This window comes from Myotis nattereri (genome assembly GCF_964212035.1).
Source record: "Myotis nattereri genome assembly, chromosome: 16".
In the NCBI taxonomy this organism is placed as follows: domain Eukaryota; kingdom Metazoa; phylum Chordata; class Mammalia; order Chiroptera; family Vespertilionidae; genus Myotis; species Myotis nattereri.
The window spans coordinates 4,915,763-4,940,138 of NC_138091.1; the positions used below are offsets into that span (position 1 = coordinate 4,915,763).

The window sequence follows — 24,376 nt, forward strand, 5'->3', positions numbered from 1 at the left end:
CCTCTTCCTCATTCTTTTTTTAAAAAATATATTGTTATTGATTTCAGAAGGAAGGGAAACGGAGAAAGAGAGAGACACATCACTGATGAGAGAGAATCATTGATTGGCTGCTTCCTGCACACCCCCCTACTGGGGATTGAGCCTGCAACTCTGGCATGTGCCCTGACTGGAATTGAACTGTAACCTCCTGGTTATAGGTCGATGCTCAGCCACTGAGCCACACTGGCTGGACTCTGGCTGGGCTCCTCCTTATTCTCAATGTTTGCTGCCTAGAGACTGTGGGAGCGCTGGCAGATTCCTATGCAGAGGGGCCAAGCTCTTGAGTTAGGAAATGAGGGCTTCATTTGGCCCACATAGTGGGCGAAGATGCTCGCCCAGGGTGCAGAGCGAATTCTGGGACCAAACTATTCCTCTCTCCACTTGAGTTTCAATGGAAATTACACGTCTCTGCCTGCTTTGCACTTTTCACATGGCACGCAGGGAGCTGCCCTTCCCGAGCCGTTTGCATTTTGGCTTCTGAAGTTGACTCACTGCAGCCAGCTGTGTGGGCCGCCTCCGTGAAGCTGGTCAGACCATAGCAGTGTCTCTCCTTGTAACACTGCTGTTTTGTCTTCTGCCATATCTCATCTTCACTCCACACAGAACGGTCACTGTGTCCTCCTCAGGCCAGAGCCCTTCTGCGTGTTAGGGGTCTTTTGTTCAGAAGTCCCTCAATTCAGGAGCACTGTTCATACTGCCATGGAACAGTCTGAGCATTTGGGAAAGAGGAGGATGCAGACTTACAAGTGTTTTAAACTCAAACCCAAGTAGCTGAGCGAGTGGAGTGTGAGCAAAATCAATTTGGCATTCTGCAAAAAAAAAGGTAAAATGAAAATGAGATAGAAAACAGTTATCCTGTTATGAAAACCATCTGTAAACATGGACCCTACTGTTTGCTTTTTAACATTTTTTTAAAGATTTTTTTTTTTCTTAATGATTTTTAGAGAGTGGGAAGGAGGGGAGGTGGGGAGAGAGAAAGAAACATCCATGTGAGAGCAAAACATTGATCAGCTGCCTCCTGTACCAGGGATTGAGCTTGTAACCAGGGCATGTGCCCTGACCGGGAGTCGAACCAGCAACCTTTTAGGTGCATGGGACAATGCCCAGTCAACTGGGTCACACCAGTAAGGGCTAGTGTTTGCTTTTAACAAAGGAAGCAAATGAATAGGCACTTTGGTTCGTTTGTATATGTAAGGTTCTTTTGTGTTTTTTCCTCTGTTTGATTTGCGAAGAGAGTTTCCAGGAACTTTAATGTGAGATATGTATGGATCTCTAGAAAACAAACCCCCAAGGACAGCCCGCTATGGGGAAAGTCACTTTATTCCACAGGCAAGGTGGGGCTCTGAGATTTGATAACAGACCTAGTTCCTTGTGACACTGCTTCTGCTTGCTGTGTTGCCTCAAACTTTCCCTTCTTTATCTCATTTGTTCTAAGTCCAAAGGATCAGTGCTGCCTATAAAAGCAACAGATGGCCGATGACCTGCTTCCGCGCTACATCTGCAAGCATTCACATTTCTCAATTCCAATTATCCAAGTAGTATAGGCACCGGTTAAAAAATGAAATAGGACAAGGCCCTTGTGAAAGCCACTGCTGCTGCCTTCAGCCTTGCTACTCCGAGTCCGGCTTCCCAAAGGTCACCACTTCATTATGCTTATTTTTTAGATAGACTTTGAGAGCAGTTTTTGTACAGCAAAATTGAGCAGGAAGCACAGACTTCTCATGTCCTCCCAGCTCTCCGCAGCCTCCCCCGCCATCAAAATTCCTCACCAGAGTAGTACATTTGTAGTTGATGAACCTGCGTTGACACATGATTACCCAGAGTCCACAGTTTACATCAGGGTTCACTCTTGGTGTTCTTGGGTTTGAACAAATATATAATGACATGTATCCGTCTGTTTGGTATCATACAGAATAGTTGTAAGTACCCTAAAAATCTATGCCCTGCTTGTTCATTCCTCCCTCCCCTCAAAGCCCTGGCAACCACTGATCTTTTCACTGTCTCTTTGCCTTTTCTCCAGTGTCATATAGTAGTTGGAATCATGCAGTATTTACCTTTTCGGACTGGCTTCTTTCACTTAGTAATAGGCATTTGAGTATCTCTATGTTTTTTTCTTGGCTTGATAGCTCCTTTTTTTTTTAGTGCCAAATAATATTCCGTTGTCTGGATGTATTCACTCTCCTACTGAAGGACAGATCCCTTGGTTGCTTCCAACTTTTGATAGTTATGAATAAAGCTGCTATCAATATCCATGTGCAGGTTTTTGTTTGGATATAAGTTTCAACTCCTTTGGCTAAATGCCAAGGAGTGCAATTGTTGGATTATGACAAGAGTGTGTTTATTTTGTAAGAAACTGCCAATCTGTCTTCCCAAGTGGTTGCACCATTAGGCATTCTGATCAGCGGAGTATGAGAGTTCCTGTTGCTTCACCTCCTCGCCAGCATTTGGTGCTGTCAGTGTTTGGGGTTTTAGCTATTCTAGTGGGTGTGCAGTGGCATCTCAGCATTGTTGTAGTTTGCAAATCCCTAATGACATAGGATGTGGAGCACCTTTTTAAAAAAATATATATTTTTATTGATTTCAGAGAGGAAGGAAGAGGGAGAGAGAGATAGAAACATCCATGATGAGAGAGAATCATGGATCGGCTGCCTCCTGCAAGTCCCCTACTGGGGATCGAGCTCACAACCCGGGCATGTGCCCTTGTCTGGAACCAATCCTGGGACCTTTCAGTTCGCAGGCTGATGTTCTGTCCACTGAGCCAAACCGGCGAGGGCTGGAGCACCTTTTCAAAGGCATATTTGCCATCTGTATGTCCTCTTTAAAAAAATATATATATATTTTATTCATTTTTTACAGAGAGGAAGGGAGAGGAATAGAGAGTTAGAAACATCGATGAGAGAGAAACATCGATTCAGCTGGCCCTAGCACAATCCCTACTGGGTATGTGCCTGCAACCAAGGTACATGCCCTTGACCGGAATCAAACCTGGGACCCTTGAGTCCGCAGGCCGACGCTCTATCCACTGAGCCAAACTGGTTAGGGCTGTATGTCCTCTTTGGTGAGGTGTCTGTTCAGCTATTTTGCCCAGTTAAAAACTTCTTTACTTTTCAGTTACATTTGACACTAAATATTATATTAGTTTCAGATGTACAACGTAGTGGCTAGACATTTATATAACTTATAAAGGATCCCCTCCATAAGTCTAGTACCCACCTGCATTTTGCCCACTTTTAATCAGGTGGTTCATTTTCTTATGGTTGAGTTATTTGCATATTTTAGATAATAGTCTTTTTTCATATATGTCTTTTGCAAATGTTTTCTCCCAGTCTGTGACTTGTCTTCTCATTCTTCTGACATTGCTCTTTTTTATTTTCAAATTTAGACATTTTGTTGACTCCTGCTATGATAGATGAGGATTTAACTCCACTTTTTATTTACACCCTCCCAGTGTAATTTTATCACTGTTTTCAGTGCCTTCCTTGACTACCTCTTTTATTGTAGTAATGTACTTTATCTTTTTTTCTTGTTTTGTCAACTGTATGTAGTATCTTTGACTCTCCATTTGTAAGATGAAGATGGATATTATTGTTACTACCCTTTCCACCAGCTTTCTCCACCTTGTCTTCTACCTCCAGTTTCTTTCATCTGTACTTTAACTTTTTTTGCTAGCAAGGATAATATCAAATATTCCATAAAATATCATGCATACTTTGTGTATAGGTCAATTTAAATAGTAGTAATGTTATTGTCACTACAGAGGTAGCCTTCCCTGCAGAGTGAAGTCATGTGTCATGATTCTGTTAACTTTCTTATGCAGCTTCTTGTTTTTATGAGGTTTCTGTTTTCCCCACTATTTTTATTTTATCTTCTTTTTTTTTTCCATACTATTTATTCAAGGTGTTCTTCTGCCAAAGGAACTTCCCTATGAGGCACTTTGTCCGCTGACCAGCCTGGACGTGTGCTCCTCCTGACTTGCTCCCTGGGTATTATGATGAGACTTCTCCTGACTGTGTTCCTCTTAGAGAGTCACTGCTTCCTGGACCAGCCTCTTTCTCATGGTTTACTTTCTGGTTTTACAGGAGCACGTCCCCAAATAACTTCCTCAGAAAGGCTGTTGGCAGTTCAATGTTTTGCACTGTTACGTGTTTTAAAATGTATTTTCCACCTTGATGAGCGATTTATAGTTAAGTTGGGTATAGAATTCTAGATTGAAAATTATTTTCCCTCAGAACTTTGAAGGCCTTTGGTTTATTGCCTTCTAGAGCTCAATATTGCTAATGAATGATGATGGCCAGTCTCACTAATCAGTCCACAACCCTTCCCCAAACTTTTATTCATTCTTGATGTTCTGAAACTTTATTAAAGATGTATCCATCTCCATGAGGATCTTTTTCATTTGTTTGCTTAACATGAATTCTGAACTCATGGTCTTCAACTTTGGGGAATTTTCTTATGTCAGTTCTTTGATAATTTCATTCATTCTGTTTCCATTGGTCTGTATTCTGGAATTTCTGTTAAGTGATTGTTTGATCTGCTGGATTGAACCTTTGTGTTTATCTTTTCTATTTCCATCTTGTTTTCTTTCGTTCTATAAAAAGTTTGCATCCCATCCCTTCTGTTGAATCTTTTAATTTGACAAACTTATTTAAAATGTTTGAAAGCTTTCCCTTGTATTATCTTTATTCTTTTTCATAGGACCCTTACCTTGTTTTAATAGATGTATATCACCTTGAATCTCAATCAGTGAGACCTTCATTGAGCACCCCGTATAAATCAGCCTCCAGCCCTTCGCTGCCAGGCTCTCTGTTCTCCAGGACCTTTGCACATTCTGTTTACTTTTTCTTAGCCTTCCATTTTCCCTTTTATTTAGTTTGAAGTATTTGGGGGATAATTCATTTATGCTTATCAAGTACGTAGTTTGATATTCACATGTTGCTCAGAGAGGTCCACGGAAGAGTTAATTTGGGAGTCATCAGTATATAGGTGTTATTTAAGATTATTGAGTAGAATCACCAGGAAAATATTTGTAATAAGAGAAGAAAAATGCACAGGATGCAGACCCGAGGAATTCTAATATGTAGCGAGAGGAGGAGGAACAAGCAAAGGAGATGGACAGAGGGTAGCTGCTGGGTTAAGAGAAAAACCAAGACGATGTGACATCAGAGGCATGTTTCCAAAAGGAAGAAATTGTTCTAACCGCTGAGAAGATGAACAATATCCATTGTATTGGACCACATGGGGGTCATTGATGACCTCACCAGGCAGTGCAATGGGAGTGGGCAGGGGAGTGAGTGAGAGCAGAAGACATGAGGACAACCAGTGAACATAAGTCTTTGGAGGATTCTGCTATGAGGGGAAAGAGAGAAATCAGGTATTAGTTAGAGGAAGATGTGGATTCTAGGGTGTGTGTGTGTGTGTGTGTGTGTGTGTGTGTGTGGCGCGTGTGTGTGTTTAATTGGCGGGAATTAAGCTTGTTTAAGTGCCAGTCAGAATGATACAGTGGAAAGGGAATGATATTTCAACAAGTCATAAGTGTACTGGGGACATTGAGGACACTGGCTAGAGATAAATGGGTGTACTAGAGAGCGAAAAAAAACCCAAAGTTGAAAAAGGTTGAGTATGTTGATTAGAGATTATATATGACTTTGAAAGCCAAGGGAAGAAGTTTAACATTGGTGCAGCTGATGAGAAGAAATATGTACAGGTTCTTGAACAGAAAAATGAATGAGTTATGTAAGGGATTTGACCAGAATATCTCAAAGGTGGGAGAGTGATTCAGAAATGTAGACAGAGGACCTGGACTAGATTTATCATGAAAGAAAAGGAAAAATATGGAATCATTTCCAAAAACAATTCGTAGGTTTTAGTAACGGACTGGTTAGTTGCAAAAAGGAAGGGGAAAGGGAGGTTTAAATATGTTTTAGGGTTCCTTGAATAGGGGAACCTAAAAAATGATTAGTGCCACTGTCAGACATAAATAAAAAGAATGAAGGGAAGAAGGAATGGATACTTAAAGTTAGCTGCCACTGAAAAGTTGAGAAGGCTGATGATTAAGGGGGGAAATTAGGTTTGACCATACAGAAATTGAAAAAAATTTATGCAGAGTGATAATGAAGAAATATCCTAATAGTTTAGACTCAGAATGAGCAAGTTCTCTTGTGTCTAGGAGACAAGGCAGCAATCGTGTGGTATGTGAAGATGGTGAACTTCATTTATATTTCCCACCGAGAAGTACTCTGTGAATTCTTGTTGAATAAATGAAGGATTGATAATTTATTTCAGAAAGTCACCCTTCATCAGTGCACTTTAGACAGAAGACCTACCAAAGAAAAACCTCAGTAGCTTATTCTTTGAGTAAGATGAGGACATTAAAAAGGGCCTGAAAATATTTTATTTCAATTCATAAAAATCACTATTTAAAAGTGTCACCTGTTTTATGGTTTAAACTAGAGGCCCGGTGCACGAAATTCATGCATGGTCTGGGTCCCTAGGCCTGGCTGGCGATCAGGGCTGATGGAGGCCTTCTGGCTGCCAGCTGGGGCCTTCCTTTCCTGGCTGTTGGCTGCCCGCCGGGGCCTTCCTTCATTCCATGCTGCCCCCTGGTGGTCAGTGCACATCATAGTGAGCAATCGGACTCCTGGTCTTCTGGTTGAACTCCCATGGGGACAATTTGCATATTAGCCATATATATATGATCATGCTATTATTATTTTCGAATGTGCTTTATGGTCTCTGAAAAGATTTCTTTTTACCGTACCTTCATCTCTCTGTATATTGTTATGGTAGGATTTTTCACTCCTGTTTTTTTAAAATTCATTGTATAAATGTAACTGTAAAATAAAGAAGCAGGAAAATTACTCAAAGTCCAACCTATTTAATACTCACCTGTTCTCAATATTATATGTTTCTTCCTAGGGTGTGTCTCTATGACTACATAGTTTGGTGCATCTGTGATTAACTGCACTATAATATAAATTTTTATTTGGCCTTTAAAAATGTAACATATCAAACAATTTTTTAACATAAATTATCATGTTGGGTGGAGCTTGCTTTTATTTTCACGTCTTGCACCAGACAGCCAGCCTTAGTAGGAATAAGTGCTGATCTGATATGAGGATGGGAAGGAGACAGAAGTCCTGTTCCTTCGGCCCTGGGCTTCCCAACACTCTGCTGTCACTCTTGGAGTATTGTGTTAGTAGTGTGCCCAGTTTCAGGGCTCCAGATGTGTTCAGCAGTGAGGCTGCTGAACCCACAGTGCTTGAAAGAGACTGAGGGTAGAGCCCTGCTGATTGATTACATCATGAGCTGTAGCACTGCCACCGCTTTACTCTTACCCACCAGTGCCCATGACGAGGTGTGTCTGGGGGCAGAATTAGGCCCAAAATGGGGCAGTGAGCAGCCAGATACCAACCTTAGTTTGGTCTGATGATGAATTTTAACAACTCTAAACTTTACCTCTGCTAATTGCAGTTTCTGAAATTATGTGTACAGAGATGGGAAAAATCTTTTAGAAAATCTAAAACAATTATACTGAGGATTTTCTTTAAGTGATGAGAGAGAAAAAAAAACAGATGTAGTAAAAATATTCAACTAGATTATGTGTTTTTAATCCACAACTGGATATGTTTCATAAATGTACTTTGGTTTGTTGTAAAAAAAATTATTCCTAGTAATTTAAATAAAGTTAACTAATAGCTAAGTGGAGAACAAACTAAGATTTGGCAGCTAAAGGAAGGAGTTAAACTGTCACTGGAAATGATGACAGAGTTCATCTCTCTTATTTTAGTTCTTCCCATCATCAAAATCAGTAATTGAAAAGGAACCTTAATTTTCGTAGCATTATTAGGCATGGCAAATACCTCTGTAATCATTAGTCCTGTACTCTCAGTTTTGCCTGGTCTGATTATAGTTGTGGTGAAACTTTAATTATCTTTCTGTTTTCATTATGGTCCTGGCCAAGATTACTTCACCTTAGGGGACTGTTGTTACTAAAACATTTTATTGCTTAGTGATTTTAGTCTTTCTGTAACAAGAACAGTTAGCCCTGGCTGGGTGGCTCGGTTGGTTGGAACATCATTTCATACATCAAAAGGTTGTGGGTTCTATCCCTGGTCAGCACCCATACTGGAGGCAACCGATCCATTGTTTCTCTCTCACATCACACTCTCTGCCTGTCTGTCTGTCTGTCTCTCTCCATACCTCCCTTCCTCCCTCCCTAAAATCAATAAACGTATCCTCAGGTGAGGGTTAAAAAAGAATAATTAAATCTTTTTTTTGTTGCATATCGAGTAGGTTGCAAGTGAGGCATTTGGACACCTGAAGCATTAGATGTGTATTGTAGTAATCTTAGCTTTTGAGTAACTTAATTTGAAAAGTTACTCTAAAAACCATAGTTTTCCTGTATATTATTATGGCAGTTTAGCCATTATTATGTCAAAGTTTTAAAAGCACTCAAATGTCAGAGAGTTAGCAACAATGCTGTCATCACCGCAGATTTCAAGACACTTCGATATGCGGTAGCTCATGCCTGAGTAAGTGTAGGTGGTGGGTTCAGAGCTACTGTGCCGTGTTGGGTTCTGCTTCTGCCTTAGCAGGCCGGAGCTGCCGCCAGTCTGAGGCTGCATCCCCTGCCCCAGCCTTTCCTACACTGTAGAGGCCGAGAGACTGGTGGCCTCCAGCCCAAGGAATGTGCTTGCGTAAGTCACAGCCAGCAGCCTTAACATCCAGTGGCCTTGGAGTTTATAAAACAGGTTCATTTACATTTAACCTCTAAGGTGGGTTTCATTTCGAGATCCTACGAGAGTGATGTCTGGGGTTTCACCCCTACAATTTTTTTCAACGTTGTCTTTAATAATAGTATAAATGAAAGCTTAAATATAGGATGGATGAAAATTTTAAAATGATTATAGTGTCGAAGTCTAGATGAAAATAAAAGATAATTCCTTACATTTCCCATTATAAGTTCTAAATTCCATATCATTTCCATATTATATAAATCCCTTTAACATTTAAAGCTGTACCTTAGAGATAGATAATATGCCCCTATCCCATGTGTTCTTGTTTATGGATACAGACTAGCACACCATTTCCACTTACGTTAAAAGCAATTGGATCAGATCAGTCTTTCATTGGATTATTTATGTCTTTTGATTTCTTAATTAGTTTGTGCTCAGTCTAAATATATTAATGATTAATTTTTAAGTATTTATTGAAAAATTCATATGAAAGTTTATTTTGTTGAAAGACTGTTGTTCATTTGTCAAGGTTATCAATTCAGATAGGTTATCAAGGTTGCAACTTAGAGAAAACCCAATGCAAGGTGACTTCTATGAAGGGTATTTGTTGGGTTGTGTAATTGGAAGGCCAGCCATGGGCCACGCCTGAGGGTTGATTGAGTTAGCAAACCCACAGTGCTGCCAGGGTTTAGGTTGTCTTCTTTCTACTCTGCTTCTCACCTTCCTCTCCTGACAACAGGATGGCTGCCAGCCAGTCCCAGACTTAACTGATTTCTCATTCATGGCCAGCAATCTTTCAGAAGCTCACCCAGAAAACCTTTCCTTAGTTGAGGGGTGTGCCCATGCCTTGAACCACCAACTATGGCTGGGATGGGATTGTTTTGAGTCACTTCCCCTCAAGTAGGGGGCTGTGGGAGGAGGTACAGAAACCCCAGTCAGAACTGGGTGGTTATCTAGAGGAGGAGGAAGTGGATGGAGGGCGCCATGCAGGTTGAAGTGGCTTGGGCTTCGTTTATAAAGTGCTTGCTTTGTTTCATTGATTTTTACTTTTGTCTCTAGGGTCTGCGACAACCACCAAACGGACAGGCATTCCAGCTCCTCGAGAACTTTCGGCAACTATCTCAAGAGAGAGAACTGTGCCACGTGGTCCCACCAACCCAAAGAAATCGGTGTCTAGTCCAACCTCTTCCAGCACACCCACCCCTACCAAGCACCAGAGGACCACTTCCACAAGACCCAGGCCAGAGAATGAAGGGGGAGAAAAGGCTGTGCTCGAGTCCCAAGTTCGGGAGCTTTTGGCAGAAGCCAAAGCAAAAGATAGTGAAATTAACAGGCTTCGAAGTGAACTAAAGAAATGCAGGGAGAAAAGGACTCTGAGCACTGCAGGAACCGACACTTTGGACCCAAAGATGGATGGAACATCAGTCTCAGCAGGTGACTCTGAACCGTTGATACAAGCTCTTGAGGAGAAGAACAAGAATTTCCAGAAAGAGCTTGCTGATCTAGAGGAAGAAAACCGGGCCTTGAAGGAGAAACTGCGTTATTTTGAGCATTCACCAAATTCAGAAGCGGGGTCCAGTCACACTGCTGATAGCAGCTGTCCCACATCCCTCACCCAAGAGTCAAGCTTCGGAAGCCCGACTGGGAATCAGATGTCAGGTGAAGTAGATGAATATAAAAAACACGCCCCCCAAAACGTATTACGGACGTCGGGCTCTTCAAGCAGCGATGTTACCAAAGCTTCTTTGTCACCGGATGCCTCCGATTTTGAGCACATCACAGCAGACACCCCCTCTCGGCCCCTGTCTTCCACAAGCAACCCCTTTAAGAGTTCGAAGTGTTCTACCACTGGGAGTTCCCCTAACAACGCGAGTGAACTGTCCCTGGCTTCCCTCACGGAGAAGATACAAAAGATGGAAGAAAACCATCATAGCACAGCGGAAGAACTGCAGGCTACTTTGCAGGAATTATCAGACCAGCAACAGATGGTGCAGGAATTGACAGCTGAAAATGAGAAGCTGGCGGATGAGAAGACGGTTTTGGAGACTTCCTTTCGCCAGCATCGGGAGAGGGCAGAGCAGCTCAGTCATGAGAATGAGAGGCTGATAAATCTCCTACACGAGCGAGTGAAGGAGGAGCCCGGCACGCAAGAAGGAAAGGTCCTGGAGCTGGAGCAGAAGTGCGCGGACGTCCTGGAGCAGGGCCGCTGCGAACGGGAGAAACTGCTCAGCATTCAGCAGCAGCTGACCTGCAGCCTGCGGAAGGCCGAGGAGGAAAATCAAGGGGCCGTAGAGATGATCCAGCACCTGAAGGAAGAGAACGAAAAACTGAACGGGCTTCTAGAACTGGAACGGCAGAACAGTAGTGTGATGGCCCAAACTCTGGAAGAGCGTACAGTTACCTTGGAAGGACTGAAGATTGAAAATGGGTCTTTGAAGGCTTATTTGGAGAATGAGAAGCAAAAAGGTATAGAGACCAGTTCTATGGGGCAGACGGCAGAGGGCTGTGAAATTCAAGAAATGTTGAAAGTAGCTCGAGCTGAGAAAGATCAGCTGGAACTGTCTTGCACTGAGCTCAAACAAGAATTACTAAAGGCACATGGTGAAATTAAACATGTTTCAAGTCTACTAGCCAAGGTAAGGCGATACCTCTTTATCAGTGTTTGCTCATCCTTATTAACATTTCCCTCCTTGATCTTTAAATTCAAAGAGCACAGAGAATCTTGCTTAGTCATGTTCATTCTGTTAGATTCCAGACAGGTTGGAGATACAAAAATGAAACACCCCAGTTTCTGACTATAGGCAGTTCCAAATGTGGTGGGGATGTAGTGAATCCAATCCATCAGTGTGGTGCAGGGATAAAGGACAGCCCAGAGTCGTGTGCCAAGGAGGAACACCTAGGATATGTGGGGTAAAGGAGGGTAGTGCAGGAGGACTTTTTGAAAGAAGTGACAGTAAGCTGAGTCTTGAAGAATGAGTGAGAGTGTCTGGCCAGTGTGGCTGAGAGTGTCTGGCCAGTGTGGCTCAGTGGTTGAGCATCGACCTGTGAACCAAGAGGTCACTGGTGCAGTTCTCGGTCAGGGCACTTGCCTGCATTGCGTTGCAGGCACAATTCCCAGTAAGGGGTGTATAGGAGGCAGCTGATCAATGATTCTCCTCATTGATGTCTCCATGTCTCTATCCCATGCCTTTCCTCTCTCTCTAAAAATCAATAAAAACAAAAACAACAAAGAAGAATGAGTGAGAGTTATCCAGGTCTGTCAGCATGCCTGGGATGCTTGTAACGGAAAATTAAAGTCACCCCAAATTTCCCCACCAAGTAATAATATAACCAGTATTTTGGTATTTTCTTGATATATGTTATGTGTTTTTCCCATAAGTTAAAATTTTTTTTTTGAAGAATCACCTTGTACACATTGTTAACTTAAAAATGTAACATTTTCTGAGCATATTGTCATTATCATTCTTTGATACATTATTTTAAAGACCAGATAGTATTCTATGCTGTAAATATTTTGTATGTACTTTACTAGTGGCCTGTTGTTGAATGTGTGTGTTCTTTTCCAGTCTTTTGATACTGTAAATACATATTTTATATCTCTCATTATTTCCTTAGGAAAAAATCCTGGACAGTGACTTCCTGTTTCCGAGTATGCCCCTTTTAAAACCTTTCAATACATTTAGCCAGATCGCCCTGCAGACACATGACCCAGCCTGTCCCCCCCGCTTCAGATCAGGAGAGTGCTTGTTCCCCGCACCTTGCCAACAGTTGACATGAAGTTGGTGTCACATAGAGTTTATTTTACGTGTATCAAGACCCTAGGTGTGTGCTTTTGTGCTGTCCTGTGTATACAGGGACACTGATGTAGTTGCAGTGAAGCTGTAACTGGTACTAGTCTTTCCGCCCTTTTCTGTTACCATCGGAAAGTAAAACCCAGTCCTCCTAGGCACATTGACAGCTTATTTAATCCACCAGCAGCCACAGATTCTAATGATGAGGCAGAAGGGAATAGGGACACTTGTGGCACAAAACTGTAATGAAGGATAGAAAGTGCTGATGGGGAGGAGGAAAGCCTGTGTCCTCGCGACTTGGCTAACGGTTAATTTTGTGGCCTGGGCAGGCCCCTTTCCATTGTACAGTGTTGATGGGAAGGGTGATAGTGGAAGGATTCTGGCCTTGTTCCTTATTTAAAGGGAGTGCTTTCAACATTTTGTCATTAAGGATGTCTGTTGGGGCATTTGCTGTATACCTTTTATTGAGTTATGCAAGTGTTTGGCTAAGAAAGTTTTGTGTTTTTTTTAAAAGGATGGGTATTGAATTTTTCTACATCTACTGTAGATCTTATGCATTTGTAAGATCTCTGCTGTAGATCTTGGACATCTGCTATGATCTTATAGTTTTTATGTAATCAAAATGTTTTTTCTTCTTTAATTTGTTAAGGAGGTATGAATAATAATAACAGTTTTCTTTTTTTTTTTTAATCCTCACCTGAGGATATGTTTTCAAATTGATTTTTAGAGCGAGAGAAAGGGAGAGACGAGAGAAAAAGAGAGAGAGCGAGAGAGAGAGGTGAGAGAGAAACATCAATCAGTTGCCTCCCATTCGTGCCCCAAACGGGGATTGAACCCACAACCTAGGTATGTGCCCTGAGCAGGAATTGAACCTTCCACCTTTTGGTGTAGGGTATGATGCTCCAACAACTGACCCACACGGCCAGGGCTACAATAACAGATTTCCTAATGTAGTCTAGTGTTAAATCATCTTTGCACAGCTGGGTTCAATTCTTATTCTTCAGTTCTCAATGGCTCCACTTGATTTTTTGCATAGAACTTTCAGCTATAACTCCAAGTGACTGTCCTATTAGTCACCATTAGACTGCTTGGTGATGAGCAGCTTTTACCCTGGAGCTCTGCGTTTATCCACTGTAATTCTCAAGAAGGTGAATACTCTGAGAAAGGAGCGAATTAAACCTGTTTACAAAGAGGAAGAAAGACAATACCAAGCCGTCCCATAATCTAATAGACTTAGTAAATCTGTATATGTTTCCAGTTTAGTGACTCAGCTATTGTTCGGAGAGCCTCTGAAAAGCCTTAATACGTACTTTTTTCCTCCCAGTATGGTTGGGTCTGAAATTTGTATGAATCCTCATACAAAGTTCATAAAATATTTAAAATAATTGTGTGAATGTTTTGTAGGCTTTCTCTTGCTCTCATTGCTAATATCGCCATTCTTTTCAGCTTTTCTGATACCCACATGTACAACATGCCTTTGTACACCTTTGAGGAGGGGCCAATTCCTCAGAATCCTGAGGTCTGAACCTCCCAGCCAGCCAGCAGCATGCAGTGGCCTGGGATTATTGTTTCTCCAGACTCTAATGCAATTAGGGTTACATTTTTTAGCTTTCAAGTTTTCAGTCCTTTATGATCTTGACTTTAAGTTAGAGAATTTTTACAAGACTTGAAACCTAGAAGCTTTAAAAGAAAATACTGATTTTTACCCCTCTGCCCTGAGATTGAAAGGTTATCGGTGGTATAGCCTTAGAAATTTAGTTCTTTCTACAGAAACTCAGTGTCTCTTCCAGAGGAGTAAGGAGATTACACACTTGCTGTGAGCGGTCAGGGAAAACTAGAGGTGAAATGATCATTACCTAATTGTCAGAACTACTAGATCCGTACTATAAGTTATAACAGTTTAGGTTTACTACATGCATCCTTTATTGTGTCTGAATCTCAGCATAAAATGCTTAAAGAACTATGAGGATTTCCCAGTTAGGTAGTTGCTTCGTGAAAGAAATAGTTTTTCCTTATACTTGGGGATGTGGTTTAATGGTAATTTTACAGATGAAAAGATGGTAAGAATTTGGAAAAGGAAGTCATTAGGTGAATGAATGGATATCCTATATAATAAAAGGTTAATATGCAAATTGTCCCCTCAACCAGGAGTTCGACTAGGAGTTAGACCAGGGGGCAGGGCCAGCCAGCCAACCCCTTATGGCTCCTTTCCCCTGGCTGGCCCCACCCATGATTGGCCCTGATCGGGGGCAGGGCCAGCTTGCCAACCTTCAGCATCCCCTTCCCCCAGCTGGCCCCAGCCAGATCGAACCCCACCTATGCACAAATTCGTGCACGGGGCATCTAGTAGGAAAAGAAAATATATATTGCATATTTTATAAATACTATCTCTCTTTTAATGGAGAATTTTGATTTATGTGTCAGTAGGTAAAATGTTCCACATTTCTATTCTCATTGGGCCAAACTAGAGTAGCCACTGACAAATTCTAGAGTAGAATTTGAGAGAAAGGGTGGCAAGTAGATGATTCTGTAGCCATGACTGCAGAACAGGACTTCTTGAAGGGCTGAGACCTGAGAACCTGGTTTAAATACAGGTGATCTATGAGGAGGATGCCAGGTGATGCTTTGGACTGTGAGACACAAGAACCTCCTAGTGTCAGTTGCCTAAGCAAACCGGCGTTCACTTTGCTCCCGTAATCAGAAGTCCAAGAGGTAGGCAGTTGGTAGCTGTGGTCAGGGGCTGCATGATGTCAGGACTCTGGGCTGGCAGCTCTGCAATTCTCTCCGCCTTCCTGCCAAGGGAGCACAGCATCTTCAGCATCTCATCCTCACAGCCCTGGCGGGCAGGAGGCTTGGCAGGAGCTCCCGCAGCAACTCCCTTTATATGTGGTCAGAACTGGGTCACACACTGAAGCAGGGGGTCCCTCGGGGGTGAGGACGACGGAGCCCCAACGTGCTAGGGCGTCTGCATGCACGACTCCGGAGACCAGGTTCGGTGACGCAGATCCGTTTTATTGTGGAACTACAGGGGTATATATAGCATGAGGGGACCAATCAGAGGGAGACATGTTGCTATACGCGACCAATGGCTGAAAGGCTGGGGTACTGTGCACGTGGCTCTAGGAGTTCGTTCAGGCGGGTGTTGCTACTTCTTGGTGTGCTGAGGAAGCATGTCATGGTGGAGTGTGCTCACACCATTGCATCAGCTGAGACATACTTCCCGAGCTCTACGTACAGCACACCTTCCCCCATCCACCCTCCTTGAAATCATAAGATCACATCCTGACTCTAACAAAATTGGGATACTCTGTAAGAAAAAAGGGAGAATGGCTTTTGGTAGACAAGAGCGCCATTTGCCTCAGCCTCTGACAGAACTCCCTCCACATGTTCACTCTTCCCCACCCCTGTTCATTCTCCACAAAGTGCTCACAGAGATCTCCTATGTGTGTAACGCCTGCAGCAGTTCCCCTTTGCACCAGACACTCCACCCAATGCGCGAAGCCCTGTGTTGCCTTCTGCTTACACATCCAGCCTTGGTCGCACCACCGTCCTCCCCGCCTAGGCCCAGCCACGCCGAGTTCTTGTCCTAACTCGCATCAGATGAAGGAAGTGGGGGCTCTCTCTGCCAAAAGTGTTCTTGCTTCTCTCTTTGCTTCCCTGACCCCTTCCCCATTCTTCACTTGCTTGGTCCTATCTTAAGCTTTAGGTCTCAACTATAGTGTCACTGCTTTAGAGAGGCCTTTAGCTCTGTGGGGTCATTGTCTCATGGCCTGAACAGCCAACATGTCTGCATTAGCTCGGATCACTTGTGTGGAGCCCCTTGCCCGTCCCCATCCCCTCAGAGGAGTCCAGAGTGTTGATGAATCCCTTTGGTAGAGTTGAGGGGAACTTAGGGATCACTTCCCTATGAATCATGGACTGGATACTATTGGAAAAGTTGGTTAAGATTGAGTTGTTTAAGCTGAAAACCTGAACATTTCAGTTATCTTCAGTTGAGACACTTCCCCCCATTCTCTCCAGTACATTTGGCTGACAATCATATGTTAGCTCCTGGTGAAACAGCCTATGACTTCATGCTGGGAAGAAAGCATGTAAGAAACGTGTAAACAGAGCCTATTTTCCTGCTCTCCCACGCAAGTCAAGAGAAGGCACGTTGAGGCAGCTTAGGGAAGGCCTGCAGGCTCCTCTCCTGGAAGCCTTCGAGGTGGGCAGTTGCCCCAGGAAATGTCCCAGGCCTCAGCATGAAGTCTGCTATGCAGCAGGAGCTAAAGCTTAAGAAGAATCAACTCTACAACCAGAAAGCCCGTTCCTCCTTTATTAGGTCAGCTGTGCCATCACGTGGCCCAGAATACATGGCAGTCACGTGTTGGCACAACTGTTGGATCGCCCCTCTTGTAGGGCTCTACTCTTGAACCCAGGTGAAGAGGGACGGGAGCTCAACCTGAGGGTTTGACAGTGAGAGATCCGATGTTTGAGTAAGGGTGGGCTTGCTAGTAGGACCAGAATCACAGAATCTGTGCTCCCAATTCCCTGGGCTTCCGTGTAGCTCATAAGGGGCGGTGGGGCCTGCTTTCCCACATGGACCCAATGTCACCTCTCCCCTTCTGGGTTTCCCTGGCTGACCCCCTTTCCTTCTGAGGGCCCTAGTTTTCTCTTTACACATATTAATACCTTCCGTGAAGTCAGACCTGAATACCATTCTCTTTCTTTAACCTGTGGGACTTGTCTCTGAAGCCTGGCGTCACCCTAGCATTTATCCCTCCTGGGTGAGCACTGAGGGTCTCCTAGAGAGTTCCCAAAGTATGATACAGATTTTTGCCCTCTTGGCGATGTCCATAGCCATTTTTCTTTTTCCATAACAAAAGTGTATACTAAACTAGCAGATCCTCCTCGCCCTGGCGTAGCAGCATTACAAAACAAATAGTTCAAGTTTAGGCCAGAATGAAACAGGGCTCTCCATCAGCAGTATCTCTTCAGAACAGTGCCAGGAATTAAGCAGGAGTTTTGGAGTAGCCAAGTTAGATGTAAAAACAAACACGAGAAAAATAACACACATTCTTACTCATAGTAAAGTTACTCAGGCAATCATTCCAAGATTATTTACTTTCATATTATATATAATTTTAACATCGTGACTTCTTCCATATATAAGGTATTTAATAAATGCTTGTTGAATAAATGAATGAATGTCAGAAACTTGCAACAGAATTAGGAGAGAGGCTGCTTTAATTATATCCATATGTTAAAAAAGTGATATTTATCATCATCCTATATAATAAAAGGATAATATGCAAATCAACCGAATTGTGGAATGATCAGTCGCTCTGACTCACACTGACCACCAAGGGGCAGATGCTCAATGAGGAGCTGCCCCCTGGTGGTCAGTGTGCTCCAACAGGGGAGTGCCACTCAGCCAGAAGCCCTGAGCCAGGCTCACAGCTGGTGAGTGCATCAGTGGTGGTGGGAGCCTCACCTGCCTCCGTGGCAGTGCTAAGGATGTCCGACTGCCAGCTTCCTTAGGGGGAGCGGGCTTAAACCATCAGTCAAACATCCCCCCGAGGACTCCCGAACTGCCAGAGAGCACAGGCCGGGCTGAGGGACACCCTCCAAGTGCACGAATTTCATGCACCGGGCCTCTAGTATTTTAATAATAACAGCTAATATTTTAGTGCTTTATATGTGCTAAGCACTCTTAGAGCCTTTGGATCATTTAATTTTATAATTTCATGATATAGATACTGTCATTATCTTAATTTTTTTCAGTTCAGAAAACTGAGGCTGAGAATAAGTTATTAGGCTAATTAACTGACAAAGCCTAGAATTCAAGTTAGATCTGACCCCAAACTCTTGCTTTTTTTTTTACTACAGTTTACATTCATTGTTATTCTATATTAGTTTCCCGTGTACAGCATACTGATTCAACAATCATATACTTTACAGAGTGGTCCCCCAGTATTTCAAGTACCCACCCGACCCATACACAGTTAGTACAATATTATTATTATTTTTAATGAAAGCCCAATAAAAATATTTTTTATTTTTAAATATTTATTGTTGAAATTATTACATATGTCCTCTTTTTCCCCCCATAGACCCCTTCTAACCCACCTCCATCCCCCACCCCAGGCCTTCACCACCCTATTGCTGTGCCCATGGATTATGCATATATGCATACAAGGTATTTGGTTGACCTCTTCCCACCCACCCACCTCTGCCATCGCTCTGAGATTCCATAGTCTGTTCTATGCTCCTATGTCTGTGGATCTATTTTTCGTCAGTTTATTTTGTTACTTAGATTCCACATATAAGTGAGGTCATGTGATACTTGTCTTTCTCTGACTGACTTATTTTACTTAGCATGATACTCTCCAGGTCCCGCCATGCTGTCTCAAAGGGTAGGAGATGCTTCTTTTTTACTGCTGCATAGTATTCCATGGTGTAAATGTACCACAGCCTTTTTATTCACTCATCTAATGATGAGTACCTGGGCTTTTTCCAGGTCTTAGCTATTGTAAATTGTGCTGCCATGAACACAGGGGTGCATACATTCTTTCTGATTGGTGTTTCGGGTCTCTTAGGATATATTCCTAGAAGTGGGATCACTGGGCCAAATGGCACTTCCATATTTAATTTTTTGGGAAAACTCCATACTGTTTCCCATAATGGCTGCACCAATCTGCATTCCCACCAGCAATGTACTAGGGTTCCCTTTTCTCCACATCCTTGCCAGCTCTTGTTATTTGTTGATTTGCTGATAGTAGCCATTCTGACAGGTGTGAAGTGACACCTCATTGTCGTTTTAATTTGCATCTCGCTGATGATCAGTGACTTTGAGCATTTTTTCATGTTTCTTGGCCATCTCTTTGGAGAAGTGTCTATTTAGGTCCTTTGTGCATTTTTAAATTGGATTGTTTGTCTTCCTTTTGTTAAGTTGTTTGACTTCCTTATATATTTTGAATATTAACACTTTATTAGATGTATCATTGCCAAATATATTCTCCCATGCAGCGGGCTCCCTTTCCGTTTTGTTGATGGTTTCTTTTGCTGTGCAGAAGCTTTTCATTTTGATGTAATCACATTTATTTATTTTCTCCTCAGTTTCCTTTGTCCTAGGAGATGTATCTGTAAACATATTGCTATGAGAGATCTAAGATTTTGCTGCCTATAGTTTCTTCTAGGATTTTTATGGTTTCATGACTTATATTTACATCTTTTATCCATTTTGAGTTTATTCTTGTGTATGGTGTAAGTTGGTGGTCTAGTTAAAATTTTTTCCACGGATCTGTCCAATTTTCCCAACACCATTTACTGAAGAGACTGTCTTGACTCCACTTCTTGCCTCCTTTATTAAATATTAATTGAGCGTAATGTCTTGGGTCGATTTCTGGGGTCTCTGTTATGTTCCATTGATCTATATGCCTGTTCTTGTGCCAGTACCAGGCTGTTTTGATTACAGTGGATTTGTAGTATAACTTGATATCTGGTATTGTGATTCCTCCAACCTTGTTCTTTCTCAAGATTGCTGCGGCTATTTGGGTCTTTTTCGGTTTCATATAAGTTTTTGGAGTATTTGTTCTAGCACGTACAAATATACCAAGTATGCAGTTGGTATCTTAATAGGGATTGCATTGAATCTGTAGATTGCCTTGGTAGTATGGACATTTTAAGGATGTTAGTTCTACCAGTCCATGAACACGGTTTATTCTTCCATTTGTTTATATCTTCTTCTATATCTTTTTCTCAATGTCCTGTAGTTTTCTGAGTACAAGTCACTTACCTTCTTAGTTAAGTTTATTTCCTAAGTATCTTTTTTTTTAAATTAAATCTTTATTGTTCAGATTATTACATTTGTTCCTCTTTTTGCCCCCCATAACTCCCCTCCTCCCAGTTCCCGCCCCACCCTCCACCCTCACTCCCCACCCACTGTCCTCATCCATAGGTGCACGATTTTTGTCCAGTCTCTTCCCGCATCTCCCACACCCCTTTCCCCCCCAAGAATAGTCAGTCCATTCCCTTTCTATGTCCCTGATTCTATTATGATCACCAGATTATTTATTCACTTGATTCTTAGATTCACTTGTTGATAGGTGCATATTTGTTGTTCATAATTCGTATATTTACCTTTTTCTTCTTCTTCCTCTTCTTAAAGGATACCTTTCAGCATTTCATATAATCCTGGTTTGGTGGTGATGAACTCCTTTAGCTTTTCCTTATCTGTGAAGCTCTTTATCTGACCTTCAGTTCTGAATGATAGCTTTGCTGGATAAAGTAATCTTGGTTGTAGGTTCTTGGTATTCATCACTTTGAATATTTCTTGCCACTCCCTCCTGGCCTGCAAAGTTTCTGTTGAGAAATCAGCTGACAGTCGTATGGGTATTCCCTTGTAGGTAACTGGGTTTCTTTCTCTTGCTGCTTTTAAGATTCTCTCTTTGTCTTTTGCTCTTGGCATTTTAATGATGATGTGTCTTGGTGTGGTCCTCTTTGGGATTCCTTTTGTTTGGGGTTCTCTGCGCTTCCTGGACTTGTAAGTCTATTTCTTTCACCAGGTAGGGGAAGTTTTCTGTCATTATTTCTTCAAATACGTTTTCAATATCTTGCTCTCTCTCATCTTCTGGCACCCCTATAATTCTGATGTTGGTATGCTTGAAGCTGTCCCAGAGGCTCCTTACACTATCTTCGTATTTTTGGATTCTTTTTTCATTTTGCTTTTCCAGTTGGGTGTTTTTTGCTTCTTCACGTTTCGAATCTTTGCCTTGATTCTTGCGCTCCTCTGGTCTGCTGTTGGGTGTCTGTATAATATTCTTTATTTCAGTCAGTGTATGCTTAATTTCTAGTTGGTTCTTTATCACAACATCGAGGGTCTCATTAGATTTCTTGAGAAATTTATCGGCGGTCTCACCAGTCTTTTCGAGGGCCTTACTAAGTTTATCTGCAGCTTCTAGACAGTTCTTGAGAGACCTTAAAAGTGTGGTTTTGAGCTCTATATCTTCCATTTCTGACATTTGCGTCCTGTTTCTTTGTCTCCGCATTTTTTTATCTTTTCTTGGTGCACCCCGTAGTGGTCTTTGTGCGCAGTCTTGTTGTAATTAAGCCTTGATTGTTGTCGGCAATACCAGGGGTGATTTGACCTCCAGGCTAACTGGCTAAGAGAGTCAGCTGTGTCTGCAGTGGGAGAGCTTCTGTGCTGGATCTCTAGGGCGGTGCTAATCTAGCTTTTGCCTGAGGCTATCTGGCAAATGGCTCTGCGCAGGGCTTGGGCGGGGTGGGTCCCCGGGGATCTACAGGGCGGGCTGGAGCGAGCAGTTATGGCTGCTCTCAGTTCCGTCCCTAGGTGCTCTGCCTCTCAGAGTCCCAGCAACCGCTGCAAACCTCGGAGAGAAAGCTGCCTTCGAGTTCCGACCGAAGCCAGACAGTCCTGCTTCTCCCGTTTGAGTTTGGGTCCCCAGAGACTCGCCCGGATCTGGAGCTCAGAGTCTGAAACTCCCTCCCGATTGAAAACAACAACCACGCCCTCGCCGCCAGCCCGCTCTGCGCGCGCACTCTGCACCTGAGTATTTCACTTCAGCACTGCGCCTCCTCTGAGTCTGGGTATGATACTCTCTTTCCTCCTAGTTGTAGAATTTCCACTCAGCCAGCCTTCCTGTGGTTCTGGATGATGTCCGTTCTGTCCTTTAGTTATATCTCTGAAGTGGTTGTTCGAGGCAGCAATCTCCGGTGTTAACCTATGCCGCCATCTTGGTTTCTCCTTCCTAAGTATCTTAATTTTTTTTTTTTTTTGCAATGGTAAATGGGATTGTTTGTTTAGTTTTTCTTTCTGAGAATTCATTATTGGTGTATAAAAATGCCATCAAGTCTTTCTTTGACTGGCTTATTTCACTTAGCATAATGCTTTCCAGGTCCATCCATGCAGTTCTAAATGGTAAGGTTTCATTCTTTTTATGGCTGAGTAATATTCAGTTGCATAAATGCACCAAGTTTTTTTTGTCCACTAATCTACTGATGGGCACTTGGGGTGCTTCCAGATCTTGGCTATTGTAAATAACACTGCAATGAACATAGGGATGCATATATTCTTCGAATTAGAGTTTTGGGTTTCTTTGGATATGTTCCCAGAAGTTAATTGATGGGTCATTAGGGAGTTCCATTTTTGAATTTTTTTTGGAACATCCATACTGTTTTCCACAGTGGCTGCTCCAATCCATATTCTCACCAACATTGCACGAGGGTTCCCTTTTCTTCACACCCTTGCTAACACTTGTTGTTTGTTGATTTATTGATGATCACCATTCTGATGTGAGGTGATATCTCATTGTGGTTTTAATTTGCATCTCTCTGACAATTAGTGACGTTGAATATCTTTTCATATGTCTGTTGGCCATCTGTATGTCCTCTTTGGAGAAGTGTTTATTCAGGTTGTCTTCCCATTTCTTAATTGGATTGTTGTTGTTGTTGTTTTTGGTGTAGAGTTGTATTAGGTCCTTATAAATTTTGGATACTTATATGACTTTTTCATAAATTTTATGTATTAACCTCTTATTAGATGCCAGTGAGTCAAGTAGATTGTCCTTTTGCTTTGATGATGGTTGCTTTGCTGTGCAAAACTCTTTTAAATTTGATATAGTTCCATTTGTTTATTCCTTTTATTTCTCTTGCTGGAGGAGATATATCAGAAAAAATATTGCTGCAAGAAATGTTGGAGATTTTTCTGCCTATGTTTTCTTCCAGGATTTTTATGGTTTCAGGCCTTACATTAAAGTCTTAAATCCTTTGAGTTCATTCTTGTATATGGTGTAAGAAGCTGGTCTAGTTTCATTTTATTTTATGTATCTGTCCAATTTTCCCAACACCACTTATTGAATAGGTTGTCTTTGTATCTTCGTGCCTCCTTTCTCATATATTAATTGTCCATATATTCGTGGATTTATTTCTGGGCTCTCTGTTATGTTCTGTTGATCTGTATGTCTGTTTTTATTCCAGTACCATGTTGTTTTGATTATTATGGCCTTATAGTATACTAGAGGCCCAGTGCACGAAATTCGTGCATGGGGTGGGGGGGCTGTCCCTCAGCCCAGCCTGCAACCTCTCCAATCCTGGACACCCTCAGGAGATGTCAGACTCACAGTCCTGGACCGCTGACTCCTAACTGCTCACCAGCCTGCCTGCCTGCCTGATTGCCCCTAACCATTCTGCCTGCTTGCCTGATTTCCTCTAACTGCTCTCCCCTGCTGGCCTGATCACCCCTAACTGCTCCCCTGCTGGCCTGATCACCCCTAACTGTCTCTGCCTTGGCCCCACCACTGTGGCTTTGTCCAGAAGGACAACTGGAAGATGTCTGGTTGACCCGATCTAATTAGCATATTACCCTTTGATTAGTATAGATTAGTCAGCTCAGACAGCCATAACAAAATATCATAAATTTCTGTGGCTTAAACAACAGAAATATATTTTCCTCACAGTTCTGGAGGCTGGAATTTGGGGACAGGGTACCAGCATAGCATCGTCCCATACACCAAAAAGTGGTGGATTGATTGCTAGTCAGGGCACATGCCCAGGTTGCAGATTTAATACCCAGTCCAGTGAGTGCAGGAAACAACAGAACAATGTTTCTCTCTCTCTACCTTCTTCTCTCTGAGATCAATTAAAATCAATGGTAAATAATGTTCTCTAAGTATGGTTTTAACAGGAAAGACATTAGTGATCTATGAAGTGAAAAACTCATTATAATACATATATACAGCATGACTCCATTTAAAAAACATATTTATTGATTTCAGAGGAAGGGAGAAGGAGAGATAGATAGAAACATCAATG

The 24,376-nt window shown here is 42.4% G+C and overlaps 1 protein-coding gene across 2 annotated transcripts in view; it reads left to right on the forward strand.

The window, feature by feature from the left end:
- SPECC1 (sperm antigen with calponin homology and coiled-coil domains 1) overlaps nucleotides 1-24,376 on the forward strand; it is a 247,101-nt gene that overhangs the window by 127,046 nt on the left and 95,679 nt on the right. For both annotated transcript variants that reach the window (XM_081110787.1, XM_081110788.1), the window contains one exon: nucleotides 9,834-11,410. In XM_081110787.1, the coding sequence (XP_080966913.1) occupies nucleotides 9,834-11,410 (1,577 nt within the window). The remainder of the gene's footprint in view (nucleotides 1-9,833; nucleotides 11,411-24,376) is intronic.